At 35.6% G+C, this 17,637-nt stretch overlaps 2 protein-coding genes across 13 annotated transcripts in view; both read right to left on the bottom strand.

Moving 5' to 3' along the window:
• LOC113118553 (unconventional myosin-Va) overlaps positions 1–7,292 on the bottom strand; it is a 71,151-nt gene extending 63,859 nt beyond the window's left edge. For 4 of the 12 annotated variants that reach the window (XM_026287809.1, XM_026287816.1, XM_026287811.1 and 1 more), the window contains exon 1: positions 1,411–1,652. In XM_026287809.1, the coding sequence (XP_026143594.1) occupies positions 1,411–1,443 (33 nt within the window). In that variant the 5' untranslated portion in view covers positions 1,444–1,652. Of the gene's footprint in view, positions 1–1,410; positions 1,655–7,017 lie in introns of those variants that run through there. The other 8 variants (XM_026287817.1, XM_026287819.1, XM_026287820.1 and 5 more) reach the window with 6 other exon arrangements.
• Positions 7,293–9,465: 2,173 nt separating this feature from the next.
• On the bottom strand, positions 9,466–16,964 carry LOC113118560 (cAMP-regulated phosphoprotein 19-like). Its single transcript, XM_026287837.1, has 3 exons — positions 16,798–16,964; positions 12,704–12,823; positions 9,466–11,304 (listed from the first exon to the last, which is right to left on the bottom strand). The coding sequence occupies exons 1-3, from the start codon at positions 16,840–16,842 to the stop codon at positions 11,134–11,136; spliced, it is 336 nt and encodes a 111-aa protein (XP_026143622.1). The 5' UTR covers positions 16,843–16,964; the 3' UTR covers positions 9,466–11,133.
• Between the last annotated feature and the right edge of the window lie 673 nt (positions 16,965–17,637).

Raw genomic sequence — 17,637 nt, 5'->3', positions numbered from 1 at the left:
TTCGATATGTCTGATAATGATAATGTACCAAATACAGTACATAACACGTTACGATAAATTTGCTCTACACTTGCTGAAATTTAATTGGAATGATCAGGGAACTGGCGGAAAAATTTGCACTGCATAAACACCAAAACTTTACTGTGTTAGTGAACGTTGTTGTATGCTATGTATTGACAAACTAAAATGTAGTTTAAAATACTGCATTCTAAATACTGAATTATATTTAATATACTATTTCATGGTCTTTTTGTGCCTGTTCACTTTCATGGAGGAAAAAACATTAAACATTCTATTTGGACATTCTGCTAAACTCGTTTTGGGTGAACTATCCCTTTAAATGTTACATATTGCTCTGGGCTTTGACCTCCCAGTTTAAAAGAGAAAACAAGGAAAAAGGGAGAGGGAAAGAGTAGAACAGACCATCACATGACAGACGCTCATGTGAAAATCTGCTGCCTGCTGTTTCCCAGTCTCCCTTCACCCACCAGACTGTTACTACTGACCAGCTCTCAAATACGCTTGCCAAAAATGTCTGAAATCCCACAAAATCTGTTTGCTGGAAAAATAACTACGTTGCACTTGATTACAGTTACTCAAAGCATTCCAAAGCCAGGTTACCCGGGATTCTCTGGGGCACAGAACAGTGTTATGAATTACCAAGGCCAATATAGGATCTCATCCAAATGTAATGACGCAAGATTAAATTTAGTCAAAATAAATGGCGACGTGATGTTCACATGGACAATAAAATCCTATGATATGAGATCACGGACAATTCCGATAGAGCGTCTTCTTATAAGCATTATTGTTGTATGATTAGATCTTTATCAGCTTCACAATTATGTATACTGCATGACAACTACTGAAAATGGAACAATTGGCAACAAATGTCATCTATACATTTCAGTTAAAAACTAGAATAAAAAAAAAAAAAAAAAAATTGAATGAACAATGAACTTAATGTTCTAATGTAGAGTTTTTCTAAATGTTTATGATGACCGGAAAATATATTATTCACATTACATTTTATTTATGGAAAATAGTAAACATATTATTAGACAACAATATCAAATATTCAACAAATGTTTACATTACTGTTTTTATTGTTATTATTATTTTTAAAGTATTTAATATAAACATTTAAAGCAACTACTAAACTGTAACTAACATTAACATTTATAACAGAATAATAAATTATTATGATTTACATAAGTCTCTTTCTGCAACAACTGGAAAATAATCAGAAAACGTAACATCATATTCCAATTTAAAAAAAAGTTAGACAACCAATTTATTTTCTAGCCAATTTAGCTTGTCTCCAAAAACAAACAAACTGAGAAGTACCACAGTGAATATTGAAATTTCATATGCTCAAAACAGGCAAAAGAGTATTTAAGAGTTACTTACTTTAACAAACATAAAATCCAGCTCCTGGTTCATGTTTAAAGCACAACCTGCTCTATTTCATACTGTGGACAAGAAAAAATGACGTCTGTCCTACTTCTGCCAGCGCTGGGAAACACGTTAGGGATCGCTCAATGCATCTGATTGGATCCCTGATCCCAGGTGGATATGTATTGATAACTGTGTCTGGGAGACGGTCTTCTGAGTGGCTGATGCTCGAGTCAGCAGAGAGAATTATTTGTCTGTATCCTCAGCTGTTCTCAGAACAGCCAAACCCTCTAGTGTCACATGAGCAAGAACAGACCTTTTTTTATTTTTTTTTATTGCATCATTCTGCAAAACTGTGGGACAGTCAGTGGACAGCGAGATAAGTTTCAAACTGGCATGTAAACATAACAGTTGCCACATGCAGATGCACCAGTAAATGGCTGAGCTCATTTAATTTACCCCATACAGAACTTATTTACTTCCTACTAGTAATGAAACACACATGTTGGCAATCAATGGATTGCCATTTAAGAAAGAACGAAGTCATTCACATACAGGTTTATTGGGCCGATAACATTATTACAGCAGAATGTCCAAGATAATAAAAAGATAAACATTCATGTTGGCATTTGGTTTAAAAAAAAAAAAAAAAAAAAAAAAAAAAAAACATTTTACACCATTTTAGCTAAAGTTGAAATTTGAGTCTAAATAATATAGTGTGGTATAACAAAAACTATATTATAAAACAGATAGTTCCGGACCTTGATTCTGATTGGTTGAGCAGCCCTCGATGCTGTTGTAAATTACACTACAAACATACACCTTTGTTAACTTCTGTGTGTTGCTCGGCAACCATTTGTTGGAAGCATAGATATGTATAGATGCCCCATTTGACAGCTCCAGGGACGTAGATGTGGCCGCCATCTTGGAACCGCCAACTTGACGTCATTCATCATACTGTAGGTTCTCACAGAGCTGTTAGCCATTCTGTGCTGGTTTGTGGCATATTTTGAATATTCAGTGAATACTATGATGAATCAAGTTGAACTTTATGGCAGACCGCTTACGTATAGCTGCCCATAGAAACAATCGCTAATGAGGCATCTACGTATTTACAGTATATATATATATATATATATATATATATATATATATATATATGGAACCACTACTGTATCCGAGGAACTACATTGTTTGGTGGAAGAATACTGTTTTTATTTGTATCATTACACTTTATTTGCTCTGTTTTATTCTGTGAAACCTTACTACAGTCGTGGCCAAAAATATTGGCACCCTTGGTAAATATGACATAGAAGGCTGTGAAAATTAATCTGCATTGTTAATCCTTTTGATCTTTTATTTAAAAAATTCACAAAACTTTATCCTTTCATTGGATAATAAGAATTTAAAATGGGGGGAAATATCATTATGAAATAAAGGTTTTTCTCAAATACTCTTTGGACCCAATTATTGGCACCCCTAGAAATTCTTCTAATATAAAATATGTAAAATATCTCTGAAGTATATTCCCATTCATATTCAAAATTTTGAGCACTCCAGCATGATTATAAACATAAAATCATCTAGCCATGGCTTCTGGTTTCACAGAAATATAAAGAGGAGGGAAAACAAAGCCCACATTCCCTTAATCATCCATCAAAATGAGAAAAAACAAAGAATATATTTCTTATATGCAGCAAAAGATAATTGAGCTTCACAAATTAGTGAAGTGGCTTTAAGAAAAGAGCTAGAGCAGTGAAAATTCCCATTTCCAACATCAGGGCAATAATGAAGAATTTCCAATCAACATAAAATGTTTTGAAACTGACTCGTGTCTATATCGTCCTAATGCATGGTGAGAACGAGTTTGAGTGGCTACAGACTCTCCAAAGATCACAGCTGGAGAATTGCATAAAATAGTTGAGTCTCGGGGTCAGAAAACCTTTTAAAAAATGGTCAAACAGAACCTACATCACCAAATGTTGTTTGGGAGGGTTTCAAGGAAAATTCTCCTAGTTCATCCAAAAACAAACTAAAGCATATTCAGTTATCAGACATGAAAGGAACTTCAAACGGGACTGGCTTGTATGTTGAGATGGAACTAAAAAATGATCTTTATAGCAGCAATCACTCAAGATGGGTTTGGTGAACACAGAGATAAAAAGCACCCCATGTGTACAATGAAATATACTGCTGTATTTTTGATGTTGTGGGCCTATATTTCTGCTGGAGGTCCAGGACATCTTGTTTAGATACATGGCATCATGGATTCCGTCAAATACCAACAGATAAAATATCAGTAAGTGACTGACTCTGTTAAAAATCTTATAATGGGCCATGTTTAGATCTTCCAACCGTACAATAATTCAAACACAAACCTCAAAAACAACACCGAAATGGGTCACTGAGCTCAAAACCAAACTTCTGCTACGGCCATTCCAGTCCTCTGACCTGAACCCTTTAGAAAATGAGAGGAGTGAACTGAAGAGAAGAAGTACCAACAAGGAGCTGGGAATATAAAGGGTCTGGAGTGATTCTGGATGAAGGAATTGTCTGTAATCTCCTGCCAGGTGTTCTCTTACCTCACCAGGCATTATCGGAGAAAATTCAGACCTGTTAAACTGGCAAATGGAGGTTTCAAAAAGTATTAAATAAAAGGGGGACGATAATTGTGGCCAATGTGTATTAGAAAAAAAACTTTTTTTCACAATGATATTTTCCCCCATTTTAAATTCTTATTATCAAATGAAAGGATACATTTTTGTGATTTTTTTTTAAAATAAAAGATCAAAAGGATTAACAATGCAGATGAATTTCCACTTTCTATTTACCAAGGGTGCCAATATTTTTGGCCACGGCTGTATATGGAATAACCGTTTAATTAAATCAATAAGACCCATGAAGCCGTGGTTTGCACTGAAATTATAATAGTTAAGGGGCGTTGTTCCCTTCTTGGAGGGAACACACACCTATATATATATATATATATATATATATAGGTGTGTGTGTGTATTTGTATATATATATATATATATATATATATATATATATATATATATATATATATTTGAACAAAACTGCTTTTCTGCTTTTAATAATAACAAAAGTTTATTCCAAACTACTTTTAAAGAATTTCATCCTCATAATGAGGCTTTTTCTGCATTAATTTCCTCACCTCCATGTTGTTCCAATCATGCAAGACTTCTTTGGAACACAAAAGAAGATATTTTGAAGAATGTTGGGGTGCAAAATCCATTGACTTTCATCTTTTGCATTTGTCATGCAATGTCAACCAAGCAGATGTCATGTATTTTTGTCCAATGTGTACCAAGTATGTTGCATCTGACATAAAATCTACAGCTTGTGTGTGAATGCATCATTATAAATTGACCTTAACGAAAGAAATTAATTTAAAACAATCATACAACCTCTTTTAATACGGTTCTTTCAAAGATCAGAGTCTTTTAGCACAGCTTTGTGCCATGTGAGAGTGCAATTTCATCCTCTGTTAAAAGGATCTGGTGATTCTGCAAAAAGTTGTTTCCATGAGATCTTTAAGCAGCAGCCTGTGGCAGAATTCCATGATACTAGCGAAGAGAACAGGCTATTCCCTGCATCAATGTGAGTTTTATCCAGAGAACATGAGCACACACAAAGACCTTCGTGTTCTCAGGGTTGCCTAGGAAATTGTGAATATGACTTCTTGGATTTAGTGACCTTTGAGAGAGGATAGAAAAATCTCATGCTGCCTGCAGACTGCCAAATAAAACATTTAGACATGACATCATAGCAGTTAATAATACTTTGATTGTCTAATCGAATGCATCACAATAACCAAGAGAAACACTACAAGACTAAACTGCATCAAAGAAACAGTTAATCCCAAAATTTTCTCACCCTCATGTTGTTTCAAATGCTTTGTTTCTTCTGTGGAACATGTAGGATATTATTAATAAAGTCAAATAATCAAGTCAAGTCAGTGTGGAGGTAGCATAAAATAATCATATTTTTACTGAAATCTGAGAGGTTCCTGTCCCTCCTTTGAATGTCAAACACAGAAAGATCCAAAGAGGTCGTAAAGACAAGTGACAGTGAAATTAATCCATATGAATTCAGCAGTTGAATCAAAGTCTAGTGAAGAGAAACAATTTGTATTTGAGCTTCTGTGTTTATCAAACGTAACATGCTGTAAATAAAAGGCTAAATTAAATCTATTCATCATTTAAAGTGATCATAGCTTTTCAGTGATCATAAGACATTAAACCAGTCGATTCACATGGAATCATTTTACGATGCCTTTTTTACCTTTTTGGCTCCTTTAAGCTTCATGGGTTTGAAACAACACATAGGTGAGTAAATGATTAAAAAATTTAATTTTTGGGTGAACTATCCCTTTAACCATTTTAAATAAACAGGCTATATTGCATATGTGCTGACTAATAAACAAATAAACAAACAAAGACTAATAAACAAAACCATGGTACCTACATTAAATTGCAAAAGTATTATATAATATTATATATATATATATATATATATAATATTATATATATATATATATATATATATATATATATATATATATATATATATATATATATATATATATATATAGTATTATAAATAACCCTTTGTCAAGCTTACTGTACATGTAAGCTTGAAGCAAAATAAATGTGATGTGGTCTAGCAGCTCTCTAAAGGATCCGTCAGTGCATTTACAATAAGACAGCTGCATCATGGGGGAAGGGTGGGCCTCTCTCCTTCTCTCTCTCTCTCTTTTCAGTAAAAGCATCCAACCATTCGTCATCTGAGACATCATTATGACTACATATGTGATGATGTCATGTTTCGGCTGCTACGCAACAATATTCTGATTTTTTTCCCAAGGAGACACGCCTTGATGTGTGCGGACCGGCCTACAGGCCGCAGCAGGGGACGCACGGATGCAGGTTGATGTTAGAGATGCTCGCATCAGCACCAGAGACGGTCGCATCATCCCATGCAGACAATGATGCTTGCATCAGCACCACTGGCTCTCTGCGGTCAGCCATCAACTACAACTGTGACCCATATCAATGCATCCCAGGCCTTTGAAAACCTCTCCTTGCATATCCAAACCTATGAATCTTTGTTGCTTTCAAGGGTGCGGAAGGTATCTGCTTATCAACAGTCTATCTAATACTGTACATAAAATCTTTGCATGCATCACCTTTAATAAAAAATAACAAGCAATGCATGTGGTTTCATGCTCATTTCATTGTATTTATATAAATGCTGTGTTTTTATGCTGCTTTCCAAGGTTGCCAATTTAAAGAAAAAATCATGTGGTAATACAGACAAAAGAAAATCTCTAAAACACAACATATGACTGCAGTATAAAACATATCCTTGTATAAAATTAAACAATAGGTTGTTCATCTGCATAAGGCATTCGTGATGAATTACTTCATTCAAATAATCAGGGCAATAAACACAACATGCCCCATGTCTCCCAGAAATGCATACTAATCAACAATAATCCAACCTTCACACGCATGTACGCACTGACATTGCGGTAACACTTCGGCATTGCACTGACATTCGCATATGATCTTCACACTATGAGATGCCGAGTATGTTTACCTTTGTGTATAATTCAGACGCAGCCATGATGATGGTCGCACAATGTTCCTGCAATCACAGTCAGCTGAACGTCCGATCGGTCCCGAACATTCAAAGCTCTCCTGTAGATCTCACTCTGTGAAAGGCCTTTAGATGGATGTCATGAATCCAAAGGCACCGGCTCATTCCTCATGAATCTGGTCGTGTTTTTGGCGTGTCTCTGTTCGTTCTGGGTGCGATCTATGCAGAGAATGACTGAATGAGTCAATGAAAACGCGCTTGCCATGACCGAGAGAAAAAAAAATGACGCAAGAGTGCGCTCTGGTGGACAACACTGGACCACCATACACATCCAAACAGTTTTATCTATCCATCAGTTATTCATCAGGTATTTATCTACAAACAACAACAAAACTAATATACGGCACAGGAATGCTCACTTTACTATTATTTAGCACTATTACATTATAATTCACTCTTGAATGATACGGCATTTACTGCTCTTTTACAGTTTAATAGTAAATTATTCAAATTCTAATTTAACTTTTATTTTATTTTTGCATTTACTAGAAACATGAGACAAAGAAAAAGGTGTAAACCAACCACATAAATAGAGACAATAAAAATATAGGCTATAGCTATTAGAAAAGTTCACTCAGAGAGTTCTGATACAATTTACTCACCTTTATGTCATTCCATTCCAAACGCAAATTACTTTGTTTTTATTTTTATTTATTATTATTATTATTTTTTGTTTTGGCTCTTCTATTTGGTCTTGGCCATGTAGCCTAACAACTTAAGTTGTAATTTGCTATAAAACGCTCTCAAATCTCATTCATGCTTATGTTTTTCATGGCCGCTGGATATGCGTCATATAATGTTTTGAATTGAACTTTTAATATGTTTACACATAACAACTGTTTTCAATTTTAATATATTTTATAAATGCATTGTGTATTAATTACATTTACAAATATTTTAAAATAGAAAACAGCCATTTACAATTTCATTATTATTATTTTTTTTATTATTATTATTAACGGCCTTGAAAAAAAAAATCCAAACGTATTACACAGTATATTATTAGTGTCCACTCTGCCCTCTGCTGGTGCGTTTCTCATTCTAAGGCACAAAAGCGGTAATTTTAATTTATGAAACACTCTGCGAAAAGATTTTGAGTTGTCAGCCCAGATCTTTAAAACCCACATTTTCCAATGTGTTTTCTTAAACTTGTTTACAATCTCTTAACATGCCTCTGCTCAGAACCTCACGCTGGCTATATCTGCAAGAATTCAAATAAGGACACTGGCTGCCAGTGGTCTGATTTATGTTTTTCTCCACTCCTACTGGAATGTTTACTGTTCCTCTTCACGATGCCTGCTTTGCATGGAAGCCCGTTTCCGTCACTAAATAAAAAAGAAAAACAAGGTAATAGCGACTTTTTGTCTCACAATTCTGACTTTTTTCTCAGAAATGTGAAGTATAAAACCAGATATAAACTCGCAATTCCGAGATTTTTTTTTTTTTTTACTAAAAAATTATATAAATAAAGTTTATTTATAACTCGCAATTGCGTGTTATAAAGTCAATAACTCGCAATTCTGCCAAAAATTCCGAATTGTGGGATAAAAGGTCGCAATTACCTCGTTTTATTTTTTATTCAGTGGAGGAAACGTGCTTCCATACACATCTCCTCAAAACCCAACAACACATATTAAATTAAATAATAAGACTTGGAGAAATTTAAATTTTCTTGCACATTTTGTTAACTAAAAGGCAAGATTTTATTATAAACAGTATTTTGTGGTAACACTCAATAAGGTTCCATTTGCTCCCATTAGTTCCCTAATTCAGTTAATATTAACAATGAAAAATATTTCTAGAGCATTTATTAGCCTTTAAGTTATTTCAACATTTGTCATCCAAGACATCAACATTGAAAGTTGGATCTCTTAATATTATTTAATGGACCTGAGCGAACATGAATAGCAGAATGTATAATATCTAACACTAACAAACAAATACATTGCTTATTAAATGTACTAGTGTTGCCATATTTGTAATTTTTATATGCACTTATTCCACATCGAGAGGAGCCAGCTGAGGTGGCTCGGGCATCTATTTCGGATGCCTCCTGGACGCCTTCCCAGGGAGGTGTTCCAGGCACGTCTCACCGGGAGGAGGCCCCGGGGAAGACCTAGGATATGCTGGAGGGACTATGTCTCCCGGCTGGCCTGGGAATGCCTCGGGGTCCCCACGGAAGAGCTGGAAGAAGTGGCTAGGGAGAGGGAAGTCTGGGTGTCTCTGCTTAGACTGTTGCCCCCCGCGACCCAGCCCCGGAAAAGCGGAAGATGATGGATGGATGGATGGATGATGGGAATATGCACTTATTTTTGGGGTTATTTGAGATATGGAAATAAGACAAATAGGCCTAGATAATGTCACATAGAAAATAGACACAAAAGCACAGAAGGTTTGCAAAACTATTTTATTTACAAGTCAAAATGGCTCAAAAGCGGCCACAGTTTATGCTCATGCGAACCGTGGACAGTTTACTGTAGTGCGACGATGTGGTGTGAGAAGCCGACTGTATCTCTCCTCTGCATAGAAGACAACGTACAGAAGATCACATGGAGTTTATTATACACCAGAAAGTGGAGAAGCATCCTCACTGCCTGGAGTCTACCACCAGACACAAATGATGTGCGATATTATAGAACTGCTTGCCAATCTGTGCATTGGCACTACATCTTTATAAGGCTTTAAGCTCTATGGTACAAGGCAAGATGACAGCAGTCTCAGAGATCTGCATTTCATGCTATCAAACATGACTAACCAAGTGTCCTCCAATTAAAGCTGAAACATGACAAAAAGAAACAAGCGTTCTCATGAAAGAAACTGTGCAGATCAACCACATTATTAGAAGTTACTTTCAATTCATTATCGATTCAAGCACTTAACTCCATGATTAATGGAAAAGCTCACCCCGAAAAGAAAATTCTGGCACAGTTTACTCATTCCAGCCATACATGACTTTCTTTAGATCTCAGTCTTCTGAAGCTATGTGCTAACTTAAGTTGTAATTTGCTAAAAATTCTCCCAGAACTCTTTTACGCTTATGCATATTAAAACATACATGTTATGGTGCTTTTGCATCAGCGTCAAATGCAACAGCAACAATTACTCGTGACTGATTTTAATTTGTCATTTGAAGGTTTTGAATTGAGTGCAAGTACTACTGACACTTCAAAACAAAAACACAAAGTTAACATATGGCTTCAGAACTCAAGATACACAGTTGTCAAATATCAAGTGTTGACCTAGTTACATCTCACTTTTTGTCCATTAAAACTGAATAATGCTGGAATTCACACTCGTCTTCTTTAACCAGTAACAGTAATGCCTACTCTGATTTGATTGGCCATCCAAGTCATTTGGACACTGATGAGCGCTATTCAGCTCAGATAAGAAAGTCTGATAGCTTGGCATTGTACGACATCAACTATTATTAGGCAACTTTTATAATACACTTCGAATAGGTCTGCATCTGATGAACCTCAATGGTTGTTAGAACAACGGATTGAATCTGTGCGGACAACTCATAGTACAGTTGCTTTGTAATTACTGGAGCTCTACTTTAATTTCCCTTTACAGACTTTCTTTGTTTGAAGCCAAAAACAAAAAAAAACAACAGCTTTGACATTCCGCTGAACTTCTCCAATTGCGCTCAACAGAGGAAACAAAGTCCTACGCAATGATTAAATGACAGAATTTTCATTTTTGGGTGACCTAGTCCTCTAAGCAGTGGGTAATTCAGGAATGATTACAATTAAGATGCAAAACATCTCCTAAAATGCTGTTTGCCCTCACTCACTAGCAAATATGTACACTTTCAACTACATACTACGACACATTAAAATACCAGAAGACTTCTGAGAACTTCACCCCCTTTGGAGCCACGACCCAATCCATCTCACAGTGCGGCAGTACAGCTCTGTAACATCTGCAACCCTTGAATATTCAGTGTATTTTCAGAGGACAGGAAACGATAAAGGATGAGGGCAGGAATGCAGGATCAGAGATAAATGGAGGAAGAGACAGGAAGTGGGAGTGTGGAGTGAAGGACAGCAGCAGGTATCAGCCAGCCAGTTTGCTGGCCACCAGAGAGGGTTTCCTCTGTGGCAGGTCCTGAGGAGTGGGGATGTGGTCTCCGGTGATCTCGGTCTTCTCTGTCTGCGCCGCTGGAAGCTGCTTGTTCTTGATCTTGGCCTTCGCCATGTTGTAGTCACCCGAGTCAAAGTACTTTGGCTAGGAAAGGAAGCAGTTCAGAAGAACTTGTTGGCATGAGTAAATTATAGCACAGTAAATGTGTTCAATCTGTTCCAAAGCAAACATCTTGTCTGACTATTTATATACATGAATATATTTGAGCCACTGAATGGGAATGAAAAAATGTAAAACAAAAACAACACTGCCAAATATTAAATAACATGAAATAGCAAATACAAATATATCATATTAAAGTTTCTTAATACGCGTTTAAACCCTCGTTCCAACAAGTTGAATGTTTTGATGTCCATGTTCTTGTTCAGAGAATGACAGTTGTTGTAGCATTTATATCATAAAGAAGTGGCTAAATATTTAAGATAAAGTGGACATTTTATTTGCTTAGTTAAAGGTCCCATGACATGGATTATTTCCTTTTCTTTAAATGCTTTTTAATGTTTCATTAGGTGTACTTATATTGTTAGTATGATTTTTACATTTAAAATTTAGAAACAAAAAGCAATTTTATATCCTGATATTAGCCCTCTGGCTTGAATGCTCTGTTTGAAGGGGCGTGTCTGCTGTGAGACTCCGAGTAAACGACAACTGTTGTGATTGGCTGACATCTTTGCAATCGAAATGCGTATTACATGTGAAACCCCTCTCTAATAATATATATATATATATATATATATTTTTTTTTTTTCTATTACAGCTGTCGAGATTAACGAATCGTGGAAGTGTTGATTATATATTTATTTTTTCGATCTTTTCCCATCACATGAAAGGCTGCAGTAAAACAAAAGTTTTCAGATTTATTAAACAATGCGTACGCACGTATGCAGGTTCTGGCATACCTGAATCTCCACCCCGAAATCACCATATACGGAGCTTACAACGCCTAGTTTTAGTATGCCTCAACCTCATCATTTCCATGCGAATTCCCATGCACGTGACACCATGTTTAACACAGAAACAGTATGGAAATACTATCCTTGCTATTCTTTGAATAAATATATGAATAATATAATTGTTGTTTGTAAAATTATGTAATTTCAGTGTTAATCTCCTTTAATGCGAGCGGAATATTTAATGAAAATGTGTATATCGACATGAGAACAGAGTTTAAAATTGTTTACTTTATTACTTTTCACACTCCATGAAAAAGAGTAATTTACGCCAAGTTTACTTTTTTATAAATCATGATATGTGCATGGAAAATTGCGTATGGATATATTATGCCCATTTTGTGCATTCACAACATTTATAAATGAGACCCCAGAACTCGTGTCAGTTGTCTCACAATACTAATGCCATCTGTGGCAAATTGACTCAGTCAAATGATGCTGTGATGAAGCCCTGTGATCTGTATCTCCTCTTCTAACAGTTATTCACCCTACCAATATGAGCGGTAGAAAGAGAGTGCGTGAATGAATCTCACCCCCTTCTGCAGTCTTTTTCGGAGCAGATCGGATCCTCCGGGTTTATTACCTAAGTGAGGGTATTTGGCCTTCAGTTTGGCTTCCTCCAGTTTCTCTGGATAGACCTTATTCTCCTCATCCTGAGAGAAAACATTCACATCACACACACAAATTAATGTCACATTTGAGCCACACCGGCACCATTTAAACTGAAAATCTCTCAAAAGATTAGCAAAGGAAGTTTTCCCAAAAGTCTCTGAAATAAAACAGCAGAGATGGTCTTATTACGAGGAGACACCAACCTAGGCAGCTCTTAAATTGGAGAATGCATAATGTTCAACCTGGACCACGTGCACTTTGAATGAAAATTTGTCCATATTATACTTACACTCTTAGCATCCTAGCTGTATGTGACTTTCCTCTTTCAGAATAATCCAATCGAAGTTATATTAAAAATTGTCCTTGCTCTTCCAAGCCTTTTAGTGGGGTAAGCGGATGTTTGTAGTGAACTGTTCAGAAGACGTGAAATAAAGTGTGCACATCTGTAATAAAACGTCCCCCTCACATGGCTCCGGGGGTGTATAAAGTCCCCCTGACGTGCAGGCGGAAGAATGAAGACGTATGCATCGCACACGCACCTCTGGGAAATGTAGGAGCAAAGGAAACAAAGTTTCCGTACTTTAGCAAAGGAAAACCAGATCTTGGCTTATTTCAAAATCCTCCGATGTTTTTCTTTGCAAATCCTTGTTTAGTGCTTCTAATTTGTGATCAGCATTTTGTTTTGTTCATTTGTCCGGAAGGGAATAAAATGGTATAAAATGTTAATTTTGCAATTAATTGCTAATGCTTTTATCACGGTATTGCAATTTAGTTTAAAAAAAGCAGTCATAATACAGTATAAGAGGTTTAATAACTTTTTTTTCTTATAACAAAAATAACTATGCAATAAAGCAATACAGAAGAATATATAAAGTTGAAAGTTTTACACAGATTAAAGTGCAAAAGAACTATAAAGACCAATAGGTATCACTTTACAATAAGATCTCATTAGTTAAACTTAGTTAATGCATTAACATTCACAATGAGAAATAGTTACATTTGCTTCAGAAGTTATTGATCTCCAACTCTTAGTTCATGTTAGCTCATTAAATGACACAGTTTCAACTTTTGATTTTAACAACATGTTATTTATTGGAACACCTAAGATGAATGAATGTTCAGAAGAATTTTTAATTCGCCTTTTTTATAATAATGAATTAACTAATGTTAATTAATGAAGCCCTAATGTAAAGTGTGCCTGAACAATAAAGAATCAAAACACTTTCAAACAATATCTAGGGGCATGTTGTAGTCCAGATTAAAATGTTAAAAAAAAAAAAAAAAAAAAAATTGAAAATAAATAGCCTATTAAGTCTTTAAATATTTAAGTATTTGGCACGGTGATGAACAACACAGCAAATCCACACATCTTAATGACTATTTAAATATGTTTTAGAAAGTAGAGCAGCTGCTTTATTTATGGGGTTTCCAGTGTAATGCTAACAAATGCATTTTCTGCAGTTTAGTGTCAGAGAGTGAATGTGCTTCTCATGCGTGCTTGTTTACATCAAAGCATGTTTCGTTATCCCAGTCAGCAGAAGTGGGGGAAAAAATAAAGAAGTGTTTATTACATTTGAAATCTGGATATTTATCTTACAAAATACACAAAATACGCCTTTATTCACGCCCCGGAGTAGTGTGAGGGACGTTTATTTCACGTCTTCTGAACTGTTGACAACAAACACCCGCTTTACCCCATTGAAATGCTTGAAAAAGCAAGGAAATTTTTACTTTTAATTTTACTAAAATACTTAGATTGGATTAATCTGAAAGAGGAAAGCCACATAAACCTAGGATCCTTCGAGGGTGAGTAGTAGAACATGAAAAATAATAAAATCAATCCACAATGATATTTTACTGTCAAATATGATGAATATTAGCTAATAGACTGTCAATTAATTAAAGCTGCAGTCCATAAGTTTTGCCTCTTCGTCATCATCTCGGTCTGAAAAACTGCAATTGCAGCTGTTTGTGGAATTATCCTCCTTGTGTGGGTTGTGCCCTGGCACGGCTCCAGACTCAGATTCTAGCCTACGTCTTGACCCAAACAAGAATTTTCACCGTGTACTGTCATCTGAACAAGTACGTAACAAGTCGGCCACGTTTGTTCTTTCCAACTGAGGAAAAAAGCCTTACAATAAATCATGCTATATGGTGATTTAATCTAAAGATCAGTTAGCTCATATCACATCAAACTAGGGCTGCACGATTAATCGCATGCGATTGTGTCTTTTCAGTAAAACTGATTCTGTGATCTTGGCCTTATAGTAGCAAATAGGGCTGCACGATATTGGGAAAAAATGACATTGCTAGACTTTCTTTTTCTGCGATATATATTGCGATATGAAACAGAATCATATTTTTTCTTACAAACAAAAATGGGGTGAGCACACTTACATTCTCAATTTAAATGATTTAAAAATCGACACCATCATGTCAATTGATTAATATGCCCAAGGGAGAGAGAGCAAGACAGCTCTCGTTTTGTTTGAAGACGGTCTCTCTCTCTCTCTGCTCTGCCTCTGCCTCTCTCTCTCTCTCTTGCTCTCTCTCTCTGTCAAAACTTTCACTCTATGATGGTTAACCGGTGCAATTAATCCGCGAATCACATTCGTCAAGGGCCAGGGAGCTGCTGGCCCGTACAGTTAATGAATAACGGATCAACTACGACAACCTACATCGCACATAACGCGATGTGACTATCGTGGATTCGAACATCGCGATATCGATGCTTAAACGACACATAGTGCTGCCCTAGTAGCAAATGTCCATCACCTGCTTTCAAATGGAGCAGCACTTACTACACAGAGCCGTAGCTCACTGACAAGATACACGATCACATCATAATCACAGATGAAACGCATTTGGTTATGAACATGATAATTGTGCAGTCCTACATCAAACCTATTAAGGATTCTTCAAATTAATAAATTATTTTAACCCAAAAAGCTAATTATGCTCCCTTTGAACAGGTTGTCTTTAAAATACAAATATTGTGTAATCCCAGGCTACCAGTAATTAGAAGCTCATTTAAAACTGCAATATAAATTAATATAATTCACATGTGTTTCATAAACACACATAATCCTTTCTGGATTACAATCCACCGTCAAAATTATTCTATCTGCTGTGAGAAAAGGCTATAAAATTCTCTCTACCTACAGGATATTCACATGCGACAGGCTAGTAGCCGGGACAACTTCATGTTTTTCTTTATGTTGATATTCAAAACAACAGCTTGTGTCAATATGCTTAATTGGAAAATAATAGATTATATTTAAATAGTATTGTTATATTAAATCAATATCTGCCATGAAAAAGTGCTAAAACGCTTCAATTTCACATCATTTCCTTTGTAGGGCGACATTAACTGGAAATTTGTGGGAACATAGGAATTTATTCCTTATTTACAATGGAATCATGGTGCTCTTTTCTTTATTGTATGGTGCTTCAGAATTTTTTTAGTTCTAAGTTCTTTATTTAAATCCATACGGATCTCCCTCAGCTGATGTACACAGACTAAGACGAGATGCAGGTTATAAAACACATTAAAAGCTCAGAACATAAAATGCTGTTCAACAGTAAACTTAGCTTCACATGCTAACTGCTAGCTAACAGAATCACAACTCGATCCAGAAAAAACACCAACTGCAGCATTATTATTGATCACATCTCAACAAATATGTGTCTATTTATCTATCAAATGATTAAATAAGCTGGTCAATTCAACGATTAGATCAGAATATTGGTATTTAATGGTAGAAGGCCTTTATACATATGTGGAGATCAGCAGTGTTTTGACAATATTCAAAAACACTAACGAGACAGAACATGAAGCAATCATCAGATCTACCAAGTATGTTACAGCATGTTTTATGCGAAAATCGCTTTTTTTTTGGATAGGTCTTCGATTCGATCTGGCTTACAGTCTGTTTAACGTTACACTGGTAATGTTATATAGCGGATATCTGACTCACTGCAAAGGTTTGATTTCATAATCTTCAAATATACTCACTTTCTGCTCTTCCACATTCGTCTCCTCAGGCCTTGTATCCTCCATTTTTTTTCCTAATATAATGGGTCCGTGTTGATTATTAGTTTAGAAATAACAACCTAAAATACTGTTCTGCAGACTATTCTAGTATAGCCCGCCCACGAATGCATTAATCCTACTATGGTGAAGGAGGGGTCATGAATATTAATCACATAAGGTGACGTTCTCCCAATTTTGTTAAGGTCCAGGCAATGTTTATGAATATTAATTACGTAACGTACAGTTTATTGGACGAGCATACACACGTGATTTAATTGCGTCCAAAAGCTGAAAAATTAAGGCTGCTTCCTTGACCAGCAGTACTTTTAAGGGTTTCAGTTTAGAGTTCTCTTCCGCATTAAACGATAGAATGAAATGGTCTGTCAAGTATGCATGGCAGGTTCATGGAGGTTTTTCTCCCCCACGGTCAAGACGTTACCAAATAGTATTTAAAAAATAATTTTGGGCAAAAAATTAATAAAATAAAACTTTATATTAACAAAACAAATATATATAGTGTCTCACTTCCTTTTAAAGGCGCAATATGTAATTTTTCTGCTTTAAAAATAGCAGAAATCACTATATCTATGTTATATATATTTTTTAGTTGTGTACTTACATTATCCCGACAGTTTCCACTAACTTTCAAATCCGGAGAAAATTATAGTTTAATTAGAAGACACAGCACGTTTCTTTATTTCCGTTTTTGTCGCCCGTCTATGGCGTCATATAAACTTGACCCCTCTAGTTTATCTAACTTCCTGCAGAACCGCCAAATACAAAGGTGAACAGAAGCAAAGACGAGACGAAGAAGAAAAAGTA

Source organism: Carassius auratus, chromosome 18 (genome assembly GCF_003368295.1).
Source record: "Carassius auratus strain Wakin chromosome 18, ASM336829v1, whole genome shotgun sequence".
NCBI classification, from domain to species: domain Eukaryota; kingdom Metazoa; phylum Chordata; class Actinopteri; order Cypriniformes; family Cyprinidae; genus Carassius; species Carassius auratus.
This window is presented reverse-complemented; position numbering and strand designations above follow the sequence as displayed.

Excerpts from the sequence above, each read along its gene's own strand:
- LOC113118560 (XM_026287837.1), bottom strand. The coding sequence starts at position 16,842 with ATGGAGGATACAAGGCCTGAGGAGACGAATGTGGAAGAGCAGAAA. Across the intron at positions 12,824-16,797 it reads CGAATGTGGAAGAGCAGAAA|GATGAGGAGAATAAGGTCTA; the intron begins GTGAGTATATTT and ends GTTTTCTCTCAG. Across the intron at positions 11,305-12,703 it reads GAAAAAGACTGCAGAAGGGG|CCAAAGTACTTTGACTCGGG; the intron begins GTGAGATTCATT and ends TTCCTTTCCTAG.